Raw genomic sequence first — 22,713 nt, forward strand, 5'->3', positions numbered from 1 at the left:
ACTAATTTTAACAAACTATCTGCATATACATACACATATATACCATGACTTGGTGGTCAGGGCGCTCGACTCGCAATCTGTGAGTCGCTTTTCCGACTGTGGGGGCATTACAAAGTGATGATCAATCCCACTATTATTTGGTAAAATGGCTCAAGCATTGGCTATAAATAGTGTTGATCTATCACTGCCTAATTAGGAACGACCTCTAGTAGGTTGTAAAAACAACAATAACAGAAAACACGTTTATACAACCGAAATACAAATAAATACAGCTGAAATACTCATGAAATATGTACAATAAATAACGAAATGTCCTTTCAAAGTGGTTACGATACCTTTGGTAACAAAACAAAACACTTCGATTGTAAAACACCTTTAAATGCGTGCCCTTCAACATATACAACCGGTATTAGTTCAAAACACAATAAAAAAAATAAATAACCCTATAAAATGTGGTTTATAACATTAAAATATAATGAAAAAAATCTAAAACACCTTTTACAATAAACTAATTAAAGGTATATGAAAGGTTGGTACAATATACCCATTTAAGGCCTTCTAACACAAAGTTCATATTGTATGATCAAACGAACATTAATAAAAAAAAATAACTAATAATAATAACAAAAAGTATGGATTACGTGGCACTCACATAACGGGATGTGCTTCACCATTATGGGATAAGCAGTGATTTCAATACCCAGGAGAATGGAACATAAACCACTGGCTCGGAACATGAACCAGAAGCATGTCTCGTAAAAGTACACATTAAAATACTTGGTAAAACCATACTTCTACAAGGTCAACGTATCCATCATGTGAAATATGTCCATAGAAAGTATGTCCTCTAGTTTAAACGATGCTATATCTGTTGAAACCATCGCTGTTTCCGAAGCAAAAAAACTACATGATATCTGAAAACCGGACACCGCAAACATATATCAACGTGTATCAGGTAACACAAATATTCTCTTTTAACCGCCCCGTATCAGATAACACAAATAGTTTCTTTTAACTGTCCGGTATCAGGTAACAAAAATACTCTCTTTTAATCGTCCAGTATCAGATAACACAAATACTCTCTTTTAATCGTCCAGTATCAGATAACACAAATACTTTCTTATAACCGACCCATATCAGGTAACACAAATACTTTCATATAACCGACCCATATCAGGTAACACAAATACTCTCTTTTAACCGACCCATATCAGGTAACACAAATACTTTCTTATAACCGACCCATATCAGGAAACACAAATACTTTCTTATAATCGACCCATATCAGGTAACACAAATACGAGGTCTGTTCAAAAAATACGCGGACTGACGTCATAAAACAAAATGTACTTTATTTAGAAGTTACAGGTCTGGGACCCCTTCAGAGTACTCTCCTCCCCAACGCACACACTTATCCCAACGGTGTTTCCACTTGTTGAAACAGTCCTGGTACACTTCTTTTGTAATGTCCTCCAGCTCCTTCGTCGCATTTGCCTTAATCTCGGGAATCGTCTCAAATCTTCTTCCTTTCAAGAGTCTTTTGAGTTTGGGGAACAAGAAAAAATCGCAAGGAGCAAGGTCAGGTGAGTAGGGAAGTGGGGAAGAACAGTAATCGAGTGTTTGGCCAAAAACTCACGAGTTCTGAGACACAAATTTCGCAGCAACGCGGTGCATCTTCAATTTTTCGGTCCAAATCTCGTAACAAGATCCAACTGATATCCCACACTCTTCAGCAAGCTCCCTGACAGTCAGACGTCGATTTGCTCGCACCAGGGTGTTGATTTTGTCGACGTGTGGGTTGTCAGTTGACGTGGAAGGACATCCAGGACGCTCATCATCTTCAATGGACTGTCGACCATCCTTAAAACGTTCATGCCACTTGAAACATGCCGTACGCTTCATAGCAACATCACCGTAAGCCGTGTTAAGCATAGCAAAAGTTTCAGTCGCAGATGCAGATTTTCCAAGTTTAAGACAAAATTTCACAGCAAGTCGTTACTCCTTCAGGTCATTCATTCTGAAATCCGCCAAACGAAAAAATCGCACTTCACTTAAAACCGCGTAGCTAATACACAAATGAAGATATCTGCAATCGGGAAATGGCGTCGTATTCAGCTGATCTGTGCGAACCTAGCGACACCAAGCGGATTTCCCTGGAACCAACTAGAGCCGCGCAATTCAAACAGTCCGCGTATTTTTTGAACAGCCCTCGTACTCCCTTTTAACTGTAAGGAAACAACATCTTCTTCATCGATTTCTTTGTCAGCAGAACTTTTTGTACAAAACACGTGATAATTTTCAAAGTTTCACCACAGAGTTGATACTTTTCGTTGTCCTCCCCTCCTCCGCTATTTCTTAACGTGAGATTTACTGCACACTTACTGCCCCTTGCTCTGAAAAAACGCCAAGACAACATTCAGAAATACACGCACTTCTCTAAATATTTTCTATCACAATACAATAAAGTTCCACGTATTACCAATAATTTCATCCACTCAGATGTTTCGATTCCAAGCTATCAAGATATCTCGCAGTATTCTCACCGATAAATTACAGGTAAGACTGTTAGATTGACATAGTGTTTTGAAAATGTCAATATAACAATAAAAATCTTTTTTTTTATGCAGAGTCACATACGTATTATATTTCATACAGGAAAGTTTGTGGCCTGCGGCGTAATTTTATAATGAAAGTCTGAGACTGGTATGGTTGTGAAACTCAAACATTTTTCTCTTTTCGGAACGAACACAAACGGTTTTAGCAAAAAAAAATTCTCAAAAATCGCAATAGTGTATGCCGTTACACTTGAATAAAAACACAACTCCGTCACTGCATATGTGTAAAATCTGGAAATCACAAAGAAAGTCCCGTAGTGCAATATAGTGCACAGTGAGCATCACTTAATAGTTGAAAAACCCAGCAGTGGTTATAGCGATTTACTAATATAGCTTTCACTACTCTGATAATCCACCCGGTGTGGTCAGGTGATTAGGGCGCTTGACTCGTAATCTGAGGATCGTGGGTTCGAATCCCCATCACACCTAACATACTGGCCTTTTCAGCCGGGGGGTCCGTTATAAATGTAACGGTCAATCCAATTATTCGTTGGTAAAAGAATAGCCCAAGAGTTGACAGTACGTGGTGATGACTAGTTGCCTTCCTCTAATATCACACTGCTAAATTAGGGACGGCTAGCGAAGATAGCCTTCGTGTAGCTTTGCGCGAAATTCAAAACAAACAAACAGACACGCTGAGTGATTATTGGGAAACGTTGTATGTTTTGCCTTGGGAAAAGTCATTTAGTAAACCCAGAAGGAAGGATCGCTAACTTTTTTAACTGTTTGTTTTTTAATACTCAACTATGACCTTCAGTCGTGGAAACTCGATGCATTAGACATTTTATCTACTGGCAACAGCAGCCCTAACTGTTTTATTCGTGTACTAATTAAGAAACGTCAGAACGGAAAAAAAGCGGTACTTCCTTTCAGTTGTTAGATACTCGTCTTAGCTGAATAATCAAGTGGAAATCGTCCAATGCTGATCATACATTGCACTATGAACATCACTTGACAGCTCATAATTAAGTGAAAATCACCTAGTGTAGTGTAAACGTCACTTGATAGCTTGATAATGAAACAGAAACCACTTGATTTCCATATTTATGAAAATCAAAGAGGTTCTATGTATGTATCACAGATCATCATACGCTCTTTCACTGATGTACCTCAGACGTTAAAAGTCTAATTCCAAGATGAAGTTTAGCCCAGTCGAAGTCAAAAGGTTTTTTAACTGCTGGTACGTATTTAACCCACGCCCGATTTCCCCTTCGGTTTATCTGTTCCTTCTCTCCCTTATTATAGCACCATTTCTGACATATGGCAGTTTTTTCTAGCCTTTTATGCACAGGCATGCAAATAAATTAATACGAATCTCCTTATTTTACTTGTAACTAATTATACATATTTCATAGGTTATGAGCATCAATGCTTTGTGTCTCGCTATACAATAGACGTGTTACATCATATGTACAGCAGGGAACGTCTAAGCTAGATGTGGATCCTTCAGTTGTATTATTAACCATTATGTCTATCCATAAGTGGAATATTCTACAGCATGGTCTATCGTTATAGCAGAAGTAGTCTTAGCTCCCAAGTGAGGTTTAGGGTCTGGACATTTAACAAACAGAGAAGATCCCACGTTTCAGATGAGACAATCTAACCATATCTTCATGTCTCGGGACGTGCAGTACTATATGACTACTTCATACCTCTGCTATGCTTTTAAATTTAAAATGCTATTTCCAGAAAAGGTTCTTTCACGTTCACGAGCCGTTTCAACAACGCATAACCCGGTCGAACCACAAACTTTCTACCATACAAGTAAAACAGTTTCACAAAGACAACAAAGGCAACTAGTCCTTGCGTCCTGGAGCCTTGAACGTGTGACTAGTCTATGTTATAACTTGTTCTACCTTTGTCTTCCACCTGTAACAACGCTAGTTTCAGTCTACTATCGCTAGCATCAGTATTCATCGAGAATCCGCAATCATTACGTGGATGTTCCAACACGTAGGTTAGTACTAAGACACATTTCAATGACTGCAAATATAGCTAACATTCTGTACTTCATCTGGAATGTGTTTTAACTTTAGTAAGATCAAATTAAGGAGAGGTTATCCTAGAGAAGTCGGTTTTTGTACAAAACTTTGGTAATACAAAATCTAACGAAGAAAATTGTAGACTACATGTTCGATCACAGACTGAGTAAATCTTGTAATATTGCTGTTTTAGCAAAATTTATTAAAATTCTTTCTCTTTCTACAATTTGACCGAAAGATCCACTTTCATGCACGTGTGTGTACTTCTCTGGTTTTCGTCTGAAGTCTTCTCTTTTAATCCACTGGAACACTGTTTTTATATTCTTAGTTTCAGACTCGAAAGAGCAATAAAACATTAAAGTATCATCAATATTGTTCAAGTACCTTTTTCATTGTTCTGAATCTTCGAGTGCAAATTTTTATATCACAAATACACCATATGTGAAATAAATATTGTGTTAAATAACATCAGCGGTAATACAATGTCCTCATTTTTAAAACACAAGTAACAACTAAAGTCATAATAATCGATAACATTCTATCCAAAGTACATCAAATTTAAGCGATTTTAGGCCGTTTGGAGAATTACCTACGTGTATAGGAAGATACGAGTAAATATCATATATTACGTTACGTTTATTGTTTGCGATCAGTTATTTTATGTTTCACTCAAAACTCCTCTCATTGTTCTAGAGTCAGTAGAATCAAACATGACAAGTGAGCTCGGGGTGACATGAAGATTGTAGTTATCTATATGGCGTAGACTTTACTTCCAAAGGAGATTAAAATTACCCCAGAAAGTCATCTAAGTAGAATGGGGTATTGGAGCTAGTTTGCAAGATCTTTGAACTCGAATCTCGTGCTAGAGTTTGTGGTTCTGTCACCCACTCCCTAGTATACCGAGGACGCCATTTTGTGAAACTGTGTTTATGCGCCCCTTCAAGAGGTAGCGGGATAAAATTTAGTACATACACTCAGATATCACTGGCAGGTGTTCTAACGGGTTTATTTTTTGGGGGTGTAAACACTCTTTGTATAGCTATAAGGGTAAGCAAGATTAATTGATAACCTTGATAAGGACGTTGAACATCGCTATAAAAAGCGAGTTTTTTGTTAACATTGTAATAATTCACGGTGTGCGTGTGAAGTTCTTTGTTTGCCTGTGAATTTCTCCTAAAGTTTCAGATCTAATAAGACAAATCTTGTCAGATGGAGTGAGAACTGTCTCATATTTATAGCAAAGTCCCATAAAATACACTCGGAAGTTCAACCATGCAAGATGGCATCATATGTTGTGTTCCTGGTCCCATCGATATCCCAGGTGCGCCATGTTTGAAATTATGTTCGAGCCCCTTTCATTAGCTAACTGGACAAAATTTGGTACACGTGCTCAGATACCACGGACGTCAGCACTAACGTGCTTTTCTGGGGGTGGGTTACGGTCATTCCTTAGGATATTTATGGAATAAATTTGGGTAATGGGAGGAGCTTGATCGGTATATTTGGGCCTCTGTGAATCTTTGAACTCCGCAGCACAGCAAATTTATTAGATTTAATATCAACTAAAATAGAATGTCATACAATAGCATCTATCTAACTTTTATATGTATTTTTAAACCGAGTAATTACGCCAAAAATAAAAAAAAACACATCACAAATCATTGCAGACGAATGAAACTACAACAGAGAACTTTTAACCTAGAGAAGGTAGCTGTAATCCAGTAAGACATATATATTCATTAATACGTACCACACAATAGTGGCAGTACACCGTCACCTTTAATCATTAAGTTCACATGTTATATTCAAATAAAAGTATAAAAAATTAAATTAAAATAATAGGATCATATATGTGTGTGTGTGCGTGCTCAAGATCTTTACAACAAAACCGTCATTCTCAATCTTTAGCAACGTTTCAAAAGTAGTTTTTCCTAATGAAGTAAAAATTTGAAGAAAAAAAGAAGAGGCCGATAATAAAAAACAGATTCTTAAAGAAATAATTAGGGATGATTATTATATTCGGAAGTTGGCATCTCAGTTCCCATAATTCTAGGCTGTGTGGAAGTATAATAAATCTAGCCTAATAACTATATAACAAATATCAGATTTCTCCTTCAAATTTCCGTACTGTAGCACATCAAATAACCACAGTAAAAACACTCGTTTCATTTATCAAATTACAGAAATAAAACCGCGAATAATGTGTTTATTATTTATTTAAATAATTTCACTTTAAAATTTGAATTTAAATACTATTTAGTCGAAAGCTTAAGATAACAAAAATCTATTTAACTAACTGTACTTAGCTATTTTCTGTATGTTTATTTATCTCAGCAGTTTATTTGGAATTAACAATCAGTTATTGTGGTAACCAATTTTATTATTTACGACAATACTCTTGTAAAATATGGTTAATTAAATTCTCATGAAAATGTTGTTATTGTCAGACTGTTTCATTTAAAGTTAATATCATTCACATAGTAATAAAGTGCGAGTGTCAAATTTAGAGAGATAATTTAACACGTGTTTGTTAACGTAACTGTCTACGAATTAATCTCGTGTAGTTCTCTTGTTGTGTGAACTAATGTAACATTACTCTAACCTTGATTTTTTGTCACTGCTTTAAGTGAGTATTGTTATAGTATAACGTTTCGTAGTTTGTAGAATGCGCTAGGCCTCAGTCAGGCAATATATATATATATAGAGAGAGAGAGAGCGAGAGTGGACTAAGTTAGTGCAAGTAAGAAACTTTGTAATAATGAAGTGGATTGTGTGTGACTTTAGCCATAATGGAGATTCCTGAAGTGAGTTTCACGGCTTGTATTGCAATAACAGAGATAGAGGAAAATAATTTGTCTTGTCAAAGGATTTTATAAGATAAATGAATCCGCCTGTGTGGACTTTTAAAAAAGAGACAATTATTTAAAACTCTGAATACAATTGTGTGTTATCGTACTCTTGTTAATACCTTTGTTTAATTAACCCTGTTGCACAGAGGATATTGTATATTAGTGGTATAACTTAGTATCGTTTACTATCATGACTGGATAAAAATATTACAAGCAATTTAATACATAAAATATAAATAACCCAAGAGTTCGAGTTAAAAACAATACTCAACAGGGTAGCTGATAATTATTTTAAGCTATTAAATGAATAAACATATGAGACAAATACAGATATACTAAGTACGAAACAGACATGAAATTTTCTTAAAGACACGAAATACGAGTATGAATAAATGCGTATGCATAGACAGAAATACGTATGAATAGATCTAAAAGGAAAGAAATTAGAAGGTTTCAAGTTTCGGTACCAGATTAGGAGAAAAAACAAAGACAGCTATATAATACTAATTATGATATGATATATTAAGTTACGCTGGAAATTATTGTTCACGCATGAGGAAAAGATCTACAAAATTAAAATTTTGTTTCAAGTTAATATTCGCAAATATTAAAATACCCCGATCTTAAAAAAGTGGGATAAAAAATAACAACAAGAAAACGAACAGTTACAATTGTCACGCAATATGAATATAAGAATTAGTTTGTCTTTCATATCTGTCTTTCAACAATAATCTTCTCTTTCTTACTGGCCTAGCTCTACTAAACACAGATTTTTACTGATACTTTTTCTTTCTTTTTATAAAAAAATTCGTTTAATTTCAGTAGCTCAGAAGGTAAAATGTTAATTTTAAGTTACGGAGTCAAAGTAACGAAATGTGTGATTAACATCGCTATTCAGCTGCAGAACGTTACGTTGCATCAACTACAAAATTTCCTGTTGCTGTAAAAAAAAGGAAAGATTGTGATTTTGTGAAGTCAAAATCAAAATATCCAAAACAAGAAGTGGCTAGAGCTTCAGAGCATTTCAGAATATTATCTACAGGTGTAATTGTGGAACATTTGAAAATAATGTTCACTTTTGGTGTTCTAAAAATATTTAAAACGAGATTGTGATTCTACACTAAAATATTAACTGGCCGAATGAGAGTAGTTGTTTGTTCTCAAGAATTATCCTGAGGAAAAAAATCACTTTTTTCGATTCAACTAACACGTGTTTATCTATGCCAAAAACAAACAAAAATATAGACACGTATAATTTTTTCTCTAAATAAATGGTTTGAATTTAGTGATTGTGTGAAGACAATTAATCCTTTATATCTCTTTCATGGCCACTTGTTAACAATTCAAAATAAATTACTACGCTTTATTGATGTGTTTCTCAAGCCACTTAGAAAATAGTTCCAGTAACAAACAATGAAACAAAGTGAGCTAAAAAATTTAAACTGTACAACAAAATCAATATTAATATACGTTGTTATACAATAAGCCAAGATGATCATATTTTAGAAATAAAATCACTTTTAACGTCCAATGTACAAAAGAAAAGCCAGAAGTTCAAACTATAATAACAAAATGTATTTTAATATCTGTTGTTGTACAGATTATATTGTAGAAATAAAATGAGTGTTAACACCCATACCTTATCGTATGATAATCCAAGATGTTCGTACCGTAACAAATAAATAACAGTTTTATCATGAACAATTAACACGGAGTTCGCATCCCCGTCGCACCAAACATGCTCGTCCTTCAGCCGTGGGGCCATTATAATGTGACGGTCAATCCCACTATTCGTTGGTAAAAGAGTAGCCCAAGAGTTGGCGGTGGGTGGTGATTACTAGCTGCCTTCCCTCTAGTCTTACACTGCTCAATTAGGGGCGGCGCGAAATTCAAAAAACAAACATCCCAAACGTTTACAGTAAAAAACCCTATCAAAGTAAACTTTTTTGTTGTTGCTGTTCAGATAACTACAGTACCAAGAAGCGTAAAATAAATGTAAAATTGGAATCACGTTAAAATGAAACTGAAACTGTCTGATAATTGGGATTCATTGATTATTATTAAAATAAATCTAAAAAAATACCCAAAGTCAAGCGACTCTGGCAACTTCTTATTTCTATAATATCTAGTAAAGTCTTTCTCGTTTTACTTTTTTATAGGTTCGTAAACAATTACGATTCGCCTGAGAATTTTATAACGTCAGTATCATCCAATTACTGTTTCATCAGGAAGTATTTTATTCTTTGTTCCATGCACGTACGAAGAAATGTTAGAACAAATAGAGAGCATAATTGGATTTCTACTGTTTAAATTAGCTCGGATGAAATATATCAAATTATACTATCTTAGGAATGCCTATTTATATATTTATTTCAAATGAAATATTGATGTGGTTAATTCCTAATGATTTGAAATCTGAAGAAGAACTAACGTTATAGAAAATCCTCTTGAAAAAGATGGATGCTTTGTATATTTTTTTTGTTGTTGAAATTCGTCAAGTATTGAAGTTATTATGTAAAAAAGTATATAAATATATAATATAAATATAAAAATATAAATAAATAAGCAAGTATATAAATATATAATATAAATATAAAAATATAAATAAATAAGCAAGTATATAAATATATAATATAAATATAAAAATATAAATAAATAAGCAAGTACGTAAATATATAATATAAATATAAAAATATAAATAAATAAGAAAGTACATAAATATATAATCTGAATACGTCAATACTGAAGCCTTGTGTACTATTTTGAGAAATTCAGAACTATTCTTCAATTGGCCTATTGTAAGTCTAAAATTCACTATACATGACTCACAACACAAGTGAATAAAAATAGAACTCTTTGTGTTCTAAGAACTAAACGAAAAACAACAGACTTCTGCTTTTCTTTCCAGAGAACTACGTCGGGTGAGACGTCAAAACTGTTGAAAATAAAAATAAGCTTATGAATGTTTTTCATCATTACTCTACAATTACAAGTAAAATGTCTTTGAATAGACAATAAATAAATGATTAAAATTACACCTTAAATGTTATGTTTGTCTGTCCTCTAATCAGACTACGAAACTAAAACTAAATGTACTCTTTTAAGGAATAGTTTCTATCTTTTTTCAATTTTGCGTAAAGCCACACGAGGGATATGTGTGCTAGCTGTTCCTAATTTAGAAGTGTAAAACTGGAGGTAAGGCAGCTAGTCATCAACACCCACCGCAGACCCTTAAGTTACTCTTTTACCAATTTCAAACATTTAAAATATTTATCTATTTTTCGTTTGCTTTTCACTGTCATATTCTAAACATTGTGATTATATTTAATGCATAAACAGGTATCTAAGTAAAAATTTCCTCAAATACTATGTTTTATAACCAACGTTTATCAAATTACAAAAATGAAAAGAAAGTAGAAATTTAAAAGAACGATCATATTTCTAAATACACCATAAAGAAATCAGAATCTCTGACTTTTTATCATTCCTACGTTGACCTTGATGTCAGACTCATTAATGAATGTTTGTTGTTTTTTAATCATTCCTATAGCTGTAAATTAAACAAAGGTTGTCTTTTATTGTTACTCCTGAAGAAGAATAGTAATTTATTATAAATCGCTTGAGTCTCAGGGACTTTTGAGTTAATAAATGAACCGTAGCTCCCTCATTTCAAGAAATGTAATGGTTGTTACAGCTTCTTTAATGCAATAAAACCAAAGGAAAAATATTTTACAAGCCGAGCCTAGTTCGAGGCCCGGCGTGACCAGGTGGTTGAGGCACTTGACTCGTAATCCGAAGGTCGCAGGTTTGAATCCACGTCACATCAAACATGCTAGCCCTTTCAGCCGTGGGGACGTTATAATGTTACAGTCAATCCCATTATTCGTTGGTAAAAGAGTGACCCAAGAGTTGGCGGTGGGTGGTGATGATTAGCTGCTTTTTCCTCTAGTCTTACACTGCTAAATTAGGGACGGCTAGCGCAGATAGCCCTCGTGTAGCTTTGCAAGAAATTCAAAACAAACCGAACCTAGTTCGAGTTATTAGTGGGAGTGTATAGTTGAAACCTGCCAAGTAAAACTTATCATTTATAAATGCTTGCTTAGAATAAGTTAGCTTTGAAGGTATTAATTAACTTTTCTACGTGTTTGGAAGTTTTTACCTTCCAAGTTTATGAGTTATTGGTCGAAACTTTTAAAGAATCGAAACGTTCTTCTAACTGAAAGACGAGATAATTATAGAATAGCGTGTGTGCTAGATTTTCCTTCATCGGATTGTTCGGCTGAACAATTAGTTTATAATTTAGTCATTTGTATAGCATGTAACTTTTGATTCTTATCTTATCGTTCGGTAAATAAAGGAAACCAGTGGGTGGAAGAGGTGCCGCCCGCCTGACCTCGTCCAGTGGAACTTCAGAAACAGAGGTTTAGTTCTTACTAATGGATTTTTGTCGAATGTGCTTAAGAAGACAACTGAATTACTAGCTTACGAATTACAACGCCTGACTGGGCTCTTCCTCCTTGATTTCATTACTGGAATACATAAACAGATAATATCATTTGTTCAAGGCTGTTAACTGACCACCCAACCTAACAAAGAAGCGTCTTTCCTTTGTGAACTTTTTCCTTGAAAGATATGTTTCTAATAATACTGTCTTGCCATTTCACGAAAAAGTAAACCTCTTGTTTACCTATGTAAATTATTTAACGAAAGTACAAACCTATATTAAGATATCTTAGAGGAAATTCGTTTTATTAATACAACAACTATGTTAAGTCATAATAATGATGTTAAAATATAACATAATTATCATGGCTGAGAAAGTCCACCAAAACTGTGCAGACTGTTATACAAATACCGATATTTGTTACAAATGTAATGTCCAAGGAATCTGAAGGTTAAAATACCCTCTTTCTAACTCGTAAAACTCCTTTTGGTATGTGAAAGATCCAAGGGAAAGTTATTGATGTTTTCTATAAGGAAGACGAAATTCAGGTGAACAAAGATCCTTCTTTCATCATGCAACAGTAGAAAAGTTAAATATATATTCTTGTGTGCTTAACTGGTAGTTTAGATTGTTACAAATTAGTTGTAATAAAATACAAGGTGAGCCAGATTTTAAATAATATCAATAGCCTTAGATCGTATCCTGTAAATCTTATTCAATGCTCTTACACTTGATATACTGTATTATAATATTTAAGCTCAATTTTTCTGGAAGGGTGATTAAAAGAGATACTAATTTATTTCTGCTTGAATACCAGATATGTCATCTCTGCTAACCCACCATATTCAGCAAAGAAACAAAGTATGAACTAATGCATGAAATACAAACAGTAAGGAAAATTGTTAACTTGATATATTGTGTTGAGACATCTTTCGTTCGAAGAAAATGATCATATACATTATTTAGGTGTCTATAAATATTTAGGTATATATATAAACCTTTAGATATCTATAAATCTTTGTAACTTATTACATATCAATGTTTAGTGCCTGAATATTTATTTACAAGAGGGAATGTTTTTTTTTGATGACCACTAATTTTTCATATTATTCAACTTGTATATACTAGCTATGAAGTGCCATCCAGTGGAAACAATCAATCTTTCTTCAATACAGTAGAAAATGAACTCATGATCTAAGTAATAAACTTTCGCACGAGACATGAAGAACCTATTCCGCCTTTTCCCGCCTGCACCATTTATCACTACTACAACTGGTGGTTAAGTTTAGAATAACCAGCTTGTGTGCGCTACTCCCAACTCGCGATTTTACTGAGTATTGGAAGAAGAAATGCCTTGAGTATTATCTCTAAGTTGAACCGAATTAAATAACCAGAGTGATGTGAACCGTGTAGAATGAAACGAGAAGAAAGTAATTTAGCCAACGCCTGAAGTTATTTACTGATCATTTCATCACAAAAACATGTGAAACAGAAACGTAAAGTATTTGCAAAGTTTGGAAGTGGTGGTCTCTCATATTACACCGTCCGGCATGGCCAGGTGGTTAAGGCACTTGACTCCTAATCTGAGGGTCGTAGGTTCGAATCCCCATCGCACCAAACATGCTAGCCCTTTCAGCTGTGGGGGTGATATAATGTCTCGGTCAATCTCACTGTTAGTTGGTAAAAAGTAGCTCAAGAGTTGATGGTGAGTGGTGATGACTAGCTGCTTTGCTTCTAGTCTTACATTGGTAAAGTAGGGACAGCTAGCGCAGATAGGCATCGTGCAGCTTTGCACGAAATTCAAACCAAATCTCATGTTATATTTATATCTTGCTTTGAATAGAGCAGGCCTTACCCCACGTCTTCAGTACAGAGAAGCACCAGGAATGACTATTTTAACTGGAAATTCTGGGATTCTTCATGTTCATTAAACGTGGTTTCATTAAATACGATTTATTCGATACTTTTGGCTAAGCTGAAATGTTGTTTATTTAAAACTCTTACGTATTTAATAGCATGTATTTATTTTACTCAATAACATTATTCACCAATGTTGCGTTCTAAGCCACAACATGCCGTTACAACATGCCGCCACAACATGCCGTTACATTTGTGTTTAGAGTAAAAATAATTAAATTTGAAACTTAAACATTTTAAATTAAAGAAAATAACATTATTTATTCATGATTTGTCTGATCATTGTGTATGGTCAATGCTCATAATCTGTGTTAGGCAGAAAAGAACAGTTTGTTTGCTCCTCACATAGTTTCAATTACCAGATATAACTTTTGTAACTGACAACTATTTAGCTCTTCAAGACAATTAAGAAACCAAATACGTATAATAAGATTAGGTTGTTTAGATGTGATTCATTTATTGAGATCCTTCGACACATGTTAGCAAGAACTGTCATTAAAGTTGATTGTTTAAAGAATTTAAAATTCGTTAGACACGAGAAAGTTTTTCGTGTAATTACCCGTGGTTTTCGTCCATGTATATAATCATCTATCTCTCTTTAGTTGGCCTCTCCTACTTTACTTTCTTTAAAGTTAGTTTTTTCACGTGCTAGAGGGTTAAGAGTTTGTAGTCCTCTTTATTTAAAGTATAATTAGTCCTTTGGTAATGCCTTAGAGCTAAGAAACTCTGTTTGTGCCTAATCCTCTGTAGTACAAATAGTCTGGAGTCTAGACTATAGTTTCCGCTATAATACCTAAGATACCATATTATTTACTATGAACACAGTTGTTTTAATCATATTCAGGGGCAAACTCTTTTATAAGCTTTCACAAGTTACATCACTCCTACCTTAACTGCGTCTAACAAACACACCTTTCTTAAGTACCCCTAAGGACACATACTTCATGACAAAACATCAATGTCTACATGGCCTTTCTATCTTAACTACGCCAGTAAAACATAGTTAAACAAACAAGAAGCGATTTAGCTACTATAAGTTAGTTCGTGTTTTAAATTTAATGTTTTTAAGTTTATTAATTACACCATAACTTCTTTACATCTTGTATTCACCGATGTTTACAATGTTCGATAACAACTACATTTTAAAATCACGTAAAGTTACTATTTTGGAAGAACCTTAATAAACTTGCTTCATGTTTAAAAGATAATTTCTTCGGAATCATTACGAAAAACCCGAAGATACACTGTTCCACAGCATAAAAACAAACACACAAATTGTTGTCTCACATATTGAAAGGGGAGATTTCAAAGTGGACAAAGTTTTAATCATAACACAAACCTGTAGTAATAACGTTCTGAAATTAGCTGATTGATAAAAGATTTTAGAATAAAACTAAAAATTATAGGTTATAGGTTCAGGTAAGCTGGTGAAAGAAAGGTCAGAATAGAAGTATGCAGTATTAACTGATTACAGTTAACTGGCCAATAGAAAACTTTAGTACAGTCCTAGTAATAACATGTTAAAAATAACAGATTAGGAAAAGGTTAAGTGTGTAGCATTTTCTGGTTGAATTTAGCTGACTAAGGAAAAAATTATAGTAAAAAGGCAACTAATATTAACGTGTTAAAGTTAACCGATTGTTATACACAACCTTCAGGTATTCAGATAGTTCCTGATTATTTTCATAGTTGTTAACGAAACGTTCTTATTTGAGGTAATGGTACTAACGTATGGTCATCTTTTCGTTTTATTAAAGTGTAATCACAATTTTAATTCTGTCATCTAATTTACATATATATTTGTTAACGTAATATTAACACATACTCTGTACAAAACTAAGGCTATTCTGTTTGTTCTACGTTCGGGAACAGATCAGCTTTAGGGAATAAATTCCGTACGAACAACAAACTGAAAAAAAATTAAAACTTATAATATCAAAAGCAGCAAGCGGGACTTTAACGCAGATTCGAAAGATTTATCATTTTAATAACTTTAAAGTAATTACATTAAACAAGAAAGTATGAAACAGTTATCTAATTATTATACAACTTGTAGAATCTACATCGAATATTGTTCTGTATAAGAACATAAGAATTGTTAATCCTTAACTAATACAATAATATAGTCTCCTTTTGGAAACCGTTCATATTAACTCGTTTTGAAAAAAAACAACAACTAATTTATAAGAAAATGTTAAAATAGTAAAAGTGCTCGTTTATAACAGAATCTTCTCTTTCATCTTTATTTAAACATGACTGACAAACGTTGATGAGATCACATGATATACTGGACGTATTTACTTTAAATGTAACTGACAATCATAACAGATCTCGAGTACGTTTGAACAGCCATACTATCTAAGTAGGACTCTCATATTGTTTTAGTTTTCTATAAATAACGAATGCTTCTCTACTCAGCTGCTCAGTTTATTCAGATTGTGATCGAAACCTATAGAAATAGAAACTAAAATAAAAGTTACAGTGTATGGTATAAACACTTGGTAGCATGACAGACTATAATATTCAACTGTTTTAATAACATATGCTGCAACTTTGTCTCAACTACATTTTAGTTACAGCTGTAAATCCTAAAAATAGCATTTGTTATATTGAGCAATGTTTAATTTCTGGTTATTAAAACATAAAATTATTGGAAAATAACATAAAGTGCCCAGCAAAGTATTATGACCTTTAAATAGGGGTTATATTTAGATATAACGCAAAAGTAACTTGACATGTAGACATAATGTTCATTCAGGTTATTATGTTTTAATAAACTATATTATGTGTATACCTGCTCCGAAAAGCACCGAATGCCATCTCGAGGGAACTATTTTAGCCACACAGTATTGTGTTGTCTGTCGGTCAGTCAGTAGACACTAAAATGACGCCACATAAGAGACACTTAACGTTACCTTTTGTACTGTCGTGACGTCAAACCATGTATCACGAAAACATTTGTGGAATCAGTAGGCTACAGCACAGTTTCAGTGAGTTTTTTCTTATAGAAGAGCCACATCAGGGTATCTGCTGAGTTCTTCGACGGGAGTGGAACCCCTGATTTTAGCATCGTAAATCCAAAGACTTACCTCTGTCCCAGCGGGATACATTACAACACCACATGATATACAAACTTCAAAAAAGAAACAAAAATATTTCTTACTCATAATTTTAGTTTTATTTACTTTTAAAACAGAAAATTTTCGTGGACCCCACACAAGTACATCTAATGTTATATATGGGGACGTAAGCCGATAACATTTTGAGGTATATTTGCAATCATTCGAGAAACCTATATTATTGTTACCCGTATGTGAAGTTCTCTAATCTTTTGAAAAATTGAATCAAAATGTTTATAATAATAGCCTCACTGCTACTTTTATAGAAACATGGTGATAAAATTTACATAATAGCTAGTGAAATTGTCCGGCTTTGCTCGAGTTAGTAGGTTAATAGTGTGTGTATCCTGAACCCATTTTAGCATAAAAGTATAACGTACATACTTTTGTTGCTTAGCGACATGTTCTAAAATCCATTGTTGGAATGCATTTTTATCAAACTGCACTGTATTTTATATATATTAGAAGCTGTTATACAAAGAATCACTTATTTTCTATGTAGTTCCTCACTAGCTTACCTCATTAAAAAATTCACATGCGCGCACGCACGTAAATAAGATAAATAATAATATCCAGGATGTAAAATTTCACCCATACTAAGTGGATCCTGAGGATCTACACCTGGGTATTACCTGTTTTATCCATCTGAGGCAAGCTAGCAAAAGAAAAACACACAAAAGAGATAGTTCTTTATATAACAACTTCTAATGTATACAGAAGTCAGTGCGTTTTAATAACAATGCGTATGTGCGCACCCACGTGGGTAAGATAAGTAATACCCAGGTACACACCCTCCAGTTCCACTTAGGTTCAAAAGATTAGGTTTCTAGGTTTTTCCTTTCAGAGCTATGATGATGACACACATACATGCGTACATGTGCACACATACATGCATTTCTGTCTGCCTGTCTCTCTGTGATTTCTATTCGTAATGGAAAGAACCATTTCTCTTTCCGCTTTCCGATAGCTTGTCTCATTAAAAAGAAACGTACGCGTACATGCATGTAGATATAAATAATAACACCCAGGTGCATACCCTCAAGGTCCACGTAGTACGATTGCAAAAGTTCAGGGTTCTTGATTCTTTCTTCTTGAAGCTATGGCAATTACACATACACAGACCTTCAGACATGCCATGTTATTATTATAAATAAATAATAACAATAAAGTAAACCTCATTAGTGGGAAAGAATATTTTTCAGAAATATTGGTCTGTCACCTAAGTTGGCATTGTAAATAGTGTTGTAACACAACAGTAAACAATCAATATTAAACAATTTGTAACAGAGATGCAAGCAGTTAGCAAATTTAAACATTAAAATTACAAGAGACCAAGTTAATTACTTAACTGTTCAACTTAGAAACAACTATCAATACTAAACCTTATCAGAACTATAAGTAACCATTGAAACTACCACGGTTTATATATTATTGATAGGAATAGCCAATACATAATTACGCTTTGTATTTTACATATACAATTAATTATCCAGTGCAAATTTCATGTTACAGATAAAAAGTAACCTATAATTTACAGGTGTAAGTAGCCATCAAGACTACGACTTTCGTCTGAAACCTGGAAGCAGACAACTAGACTTAATATATCGCATGTACATTTAACCAATAGAACTATATCTTATATATATATATATATACATTACAGCTACAAGAAAAATTACAATTATGGTTTTCCTAATATAGCTTCACGTAAGCCGAGCAAATGTGGTTTATACAAAGGTTGCACAGCTATACTAGAACAACTGCGGAGCTTCACGATATAGTTACAGTCCATGTCTTCACGTTCAGTCATGCTCTACCTGATGGTTGTGTATCTTGACAATAGCTCTGCAGCGCAATTTACATTTCTAAAGTCTATGTAACCAGGCTACGATGTTCAAGGCACCCAATCAATTTTGGTATAATCTCCATAACTCACCTGTGATCAAAAAATACTGTTACTCTGTGTTCTTGTCAGCAGTCTAGTCTCAAAAAAGTTCCTAAACGCTGTGTCAACGTCTTTACCAACATGTCTTCCCACACGATATTATAAATACTGGCTTCATTCTTCAGCTGTTTGAGGTATGCTGTGGTTAAACGTGAGGTATAACTGGAAGCCTTATTCATGGTAAACTCATACCTCGTTGTTCTCCTATCTGGACGTGCAACATATTTAATAATATATATATTTATTTTAATATCGTTTTAGTTAAATATATATTTAGAAATACATGTAACTTATATTTTTAAATGTGTATTGCGAAATTCCCGTCTATTTGCTAAATATGTAGAAGGTTCTCAAGTGTATGAATCAATAACACAGATATTTTACGAAAGCACTAGCGTATTTTCAAGTATTGTTGCCAACTGAAATTTCTAAAATCTCGCCTCAAGTTTATAAACTGACGCGCTAACAAACAATATAATATATTGTTCGTTTGGTTCAAATAGTGTACTATAAATCTCCGAAACTATAACTGTGATAAACCATTATCAATCGGGAAATTGCAAATATTTGACTAGGAACGAATATAGATTTCGAACATCGTAAACCGTTTAGCTTCAGTTCGCACGTTAATACTTTTCCGAGGACTTTACGTATCTTCGTTGGTGAAGGATCAATTTGTAAATGGCGTAAGACCAGGCAAGAGTAGAGAGCAGCCAGCTAGCTATCCTTTAACTGAACTGTACTGATATGAACTTGAAACTAATTCGCTCATTGTGATATGTCATAAGATATTCAGGTCCAGACCATAAAAAGACTCAATATTGTTTGTCAGTTTGTACAGCTTTTGTAATAACCGTTATTATAAATTGTGCTGTTGTTTGTACATTAACATATATTTAAATTAAGAAAAAAAACTGTGCATATCAATCTTGTTGGCAAATATCGACCTGTTACGCCTATTACAGCTCTATTTATAAACAAAGCACATTTCTTTTATTGGCTTTTCCAGTAAAAACACAACCTTGCTTTATGTATTAGAACTTCAAGTAGACGACAAATCCATGTTTCATATTAGATTTAGAAGCAACCAACCGAACTCTGACTTGTCAAATTATATTATTAATAATATATAAAAATAATTGGTGTTAAAAATAAAATAATAATACTGTATTATCAATCCTTACCCTAAAATCAAATTAAAAGTGATTTAAATAAAATAAGTAATAAGTACAGCTCATGTTACCTAGTTCGTAGTGTAACAGTTAATGAAGTGAAGAGTGTCTAACCGCTTCCCGCTAGTACAGCGGTATGTCTCAGGATGTACAACGCTAAAATCAGGCGTTCGATTCCCCTCGGTGGGCTGAGCAGATAGCCTTTGTGGCTTTGCTAAAAGAAAAACACAAAACACACACGTGTCTAACCAAAAATGTGAATAATGTCTGAGCCCCACGTGGTTGCTTTTGTCCAATACCAAATTACACATACATGTACTTTTCCAATCCTTTCGGTGTTCATGAGTTTACGTAATTTTAGTTCATGTCTCGTGTACTCATCAATTTTAATGGAGTCAAAATAAGGATTTGTAGCTTGAGAAAATAATGTAGACACTATTTCTAGTCTGGTTTGTATTCTTTCTTTTTTTTAAGTTCCTAGATTTAGCCCAGTAAATATATTTTTTGCATTTTGATTAAACTCGTTTCTGTACTTTTTGTCCATCCATATCCGACCTTTTAGATAAATTACTTTTAATTATTTTATATTCTTAGTTAGACGACGCTGTTTTTGCATCTCATTCAAAAGCCGTTAGTAATGTGTTGTGGTACAACAAACTCTTGTACAAAATTAATAGCGGTTTGTCCCAACACTAATTCATCTTCAAATATAATTATGTAGTGATATTATGAATGTTTAGTGTTAAATACAGCTGGATCGCTTCGATGCGAAATGTATGATGCTGAAAGAAACCCTTCTGAATGTCGAGAAAGATTAGGTGTTCCTCTCATTCGTGGAGTTTTATGTAACGTCATTTACTCGTATGACTACAGTTTATCTGTCATATTACCTACCGACAACAGGACAGAACACGCGGGCTTTTACTACTTCGCTACTACAGTGGAAACGCTTGAGGCCACGTGCGTGGATTGGCCTCCGCCCAGCCAGGTGCCGACAGAATGTCTAATAAACAGCTATATAAAGGTGGGCATAACCGGCGGGAGTCACTTATGTTTAGCTACCTACAGTTTGCGCCTTCCATGAGTAGTTTTATATTGGAGTGCGTTAAAATAACATCTTTTGTGGCCCTCTACAAGATAGAGTAACAATGGACACTGACCTGCTGACAATCTTGGCAAACTCGTTCTCTTGCAACTCGTCTCTGACATCTTATGATAATTATCTTCCCGTAGTGTCCAACTCATCTAGTGACCACACCTCTAAGTCTGAACACCAATTGTTAGAGCTGTCCTCCACGTCCACACTACCGTACCAAGCTCTGCTTCAGGACCACGAGCCTGGTTTTGATCGTCACACGTGGAAAAGTGCATCGGAAGACAGCCCGCTTGCTTCTCTAAGCTTCAGTAGTTCCTGTGAAATGCTCCAGGTTAACTCTCCTGAGAAATTCAGAATAGACTCGTCTACAAGTGAGAAAGACGTATGGCAAAATCGTAAATCTAGACGGCAACGTTTAGAAACATCCGTCTCCACCCCGACAGTAATAAAGAGAAGACGCTTGGCGGCTAACGCTCGAGAGAGACGACGGATGCACAGCCTCAACGAAGCCTTCGATCGTCTTCGGAATGTAGTGCCCTCGATTGGTGAGGATCGGAAACTATCTAAGTACGAAACACTACAGATGGCTCAGAGTTATATTACGGCATTATGTGAACTTCTGGAGAGAAATTAGAAGTTGCTTTTTCTAACTAATTTTATAAACTTTCTACAAAATCGATGAATTTGGGTAATTAGTTCTTTAGTTACATCAAAGCTTAGACTTTATCAGTGAAACAATTACATTAAGTTCTGAAGATACGTATATCAAATCTTATTTTGAAAACGAAGTTTACTGTGACAACTTTAATCAATCTTTTTATATTTCATTTTAATGTAAAAACTAACTCTATTTTTTAAATTGTTTTAATAAGAGTTTCTTTCTTACATAACTATGTTCAACTTCACTGTAAAGTTGAACAAAGTTTCCAGAAGTAGTGAGTATGTATACAGTATTACCATTTTTAAATAACTGTTGAATTCCACGACTTTCCATGTTTGATGCTTTTGGGACACATAAAAAAACTGTTTTTTTCTGTTGTTGTTGTGTTTCAAAATATTACATCTGTCTGTGTCTGTTTGAAAATAGAATATACGTTTTAAGAAAAATCCAGATAACAGATGTGTGCGGACAGTGTACAAGTTATGAATTTCCTAGTCATGTTTTTTTTTGTAAAAAAAATTTGTATCGATTTGTTATTAACACTGATTACAGTTGATTACTTAAAGCTATACACGTTTTAACATAGTCGAGTCTCGGTTTATTGAAAACATTAAAAATTAAGTTTTCCGAAAATATCATAGAAAATTATACCTCACTTTGTTTGTAATTAATCACAAAGTTACGCAATGGGCTATCTATGTTTTGCCCACTACGAATATTGAAACCTGGTTACTAGTATTGTAAATTTTCAAACATACCGCTATAATATTGAGGGGTATGAATATCAGACTTACACGCCTGTTCTCTCTAAACACTGTTATTAATTACACTACACAAAGCATACCTCTAGTAGCGTATTACGTCCAAACTGAAAGCAAAGGTTGGTTTATTGTGTGCCTTGTTTTAAATTACA

At 34.0% G+C, this 22,713-nt stretch overlaps 1 protein-coding gene across 1 annotated transcript; it reads left to right on the forward strand.

The window, feature by feature from the left end:
• The first annotated feature begins 20,946 nt into the window (after positions 1-20,946).
• Positions 20,947-22,173, forward strand: LOC143229542 (uncharacterized). Its single transcript, XM_076462027.1, has one exon. The coding sequence runs from the start codon at positions 21,192-21,194 to the stop codon at positions 21,771-21,773; it is 582 nt and encodes a 193-aa protein (XP_076318142.1). The 5' UTR covers positions 20,947-21,191; the 3' UTR covers positions 21,774-22,173.
• The last annotated feature ends 540 nt before the right edge of the window (positions 22,174-22,713 follow it).

Source organism: Tachypleus tridentatus, chromosome 10, assembly GCF_004210375.1.
Source record: "Tachypleus tridentatus isolate NWPU-2018 chromosome 10, ASM421037v1, whole genome shotgun sequence".
In the NCBI taxonomy this organism is placed as follows: domain Eukaryota; kingdom Metazoa; phylum Arthropoda; class Merostomata; order Xiphosura; family Limulidae; genus Tachypleus; species Tachypleus tridentatus.

Excerpts from the sequence above, each read along its gene's own strand:
- LOC143229542 (XM_076462027.1), top strand. The coding sequence starts at position 21,192 with ATGGACACTGACCTGCTGACAATCTTGGCAAACTCGTTCTCTTGCAAC.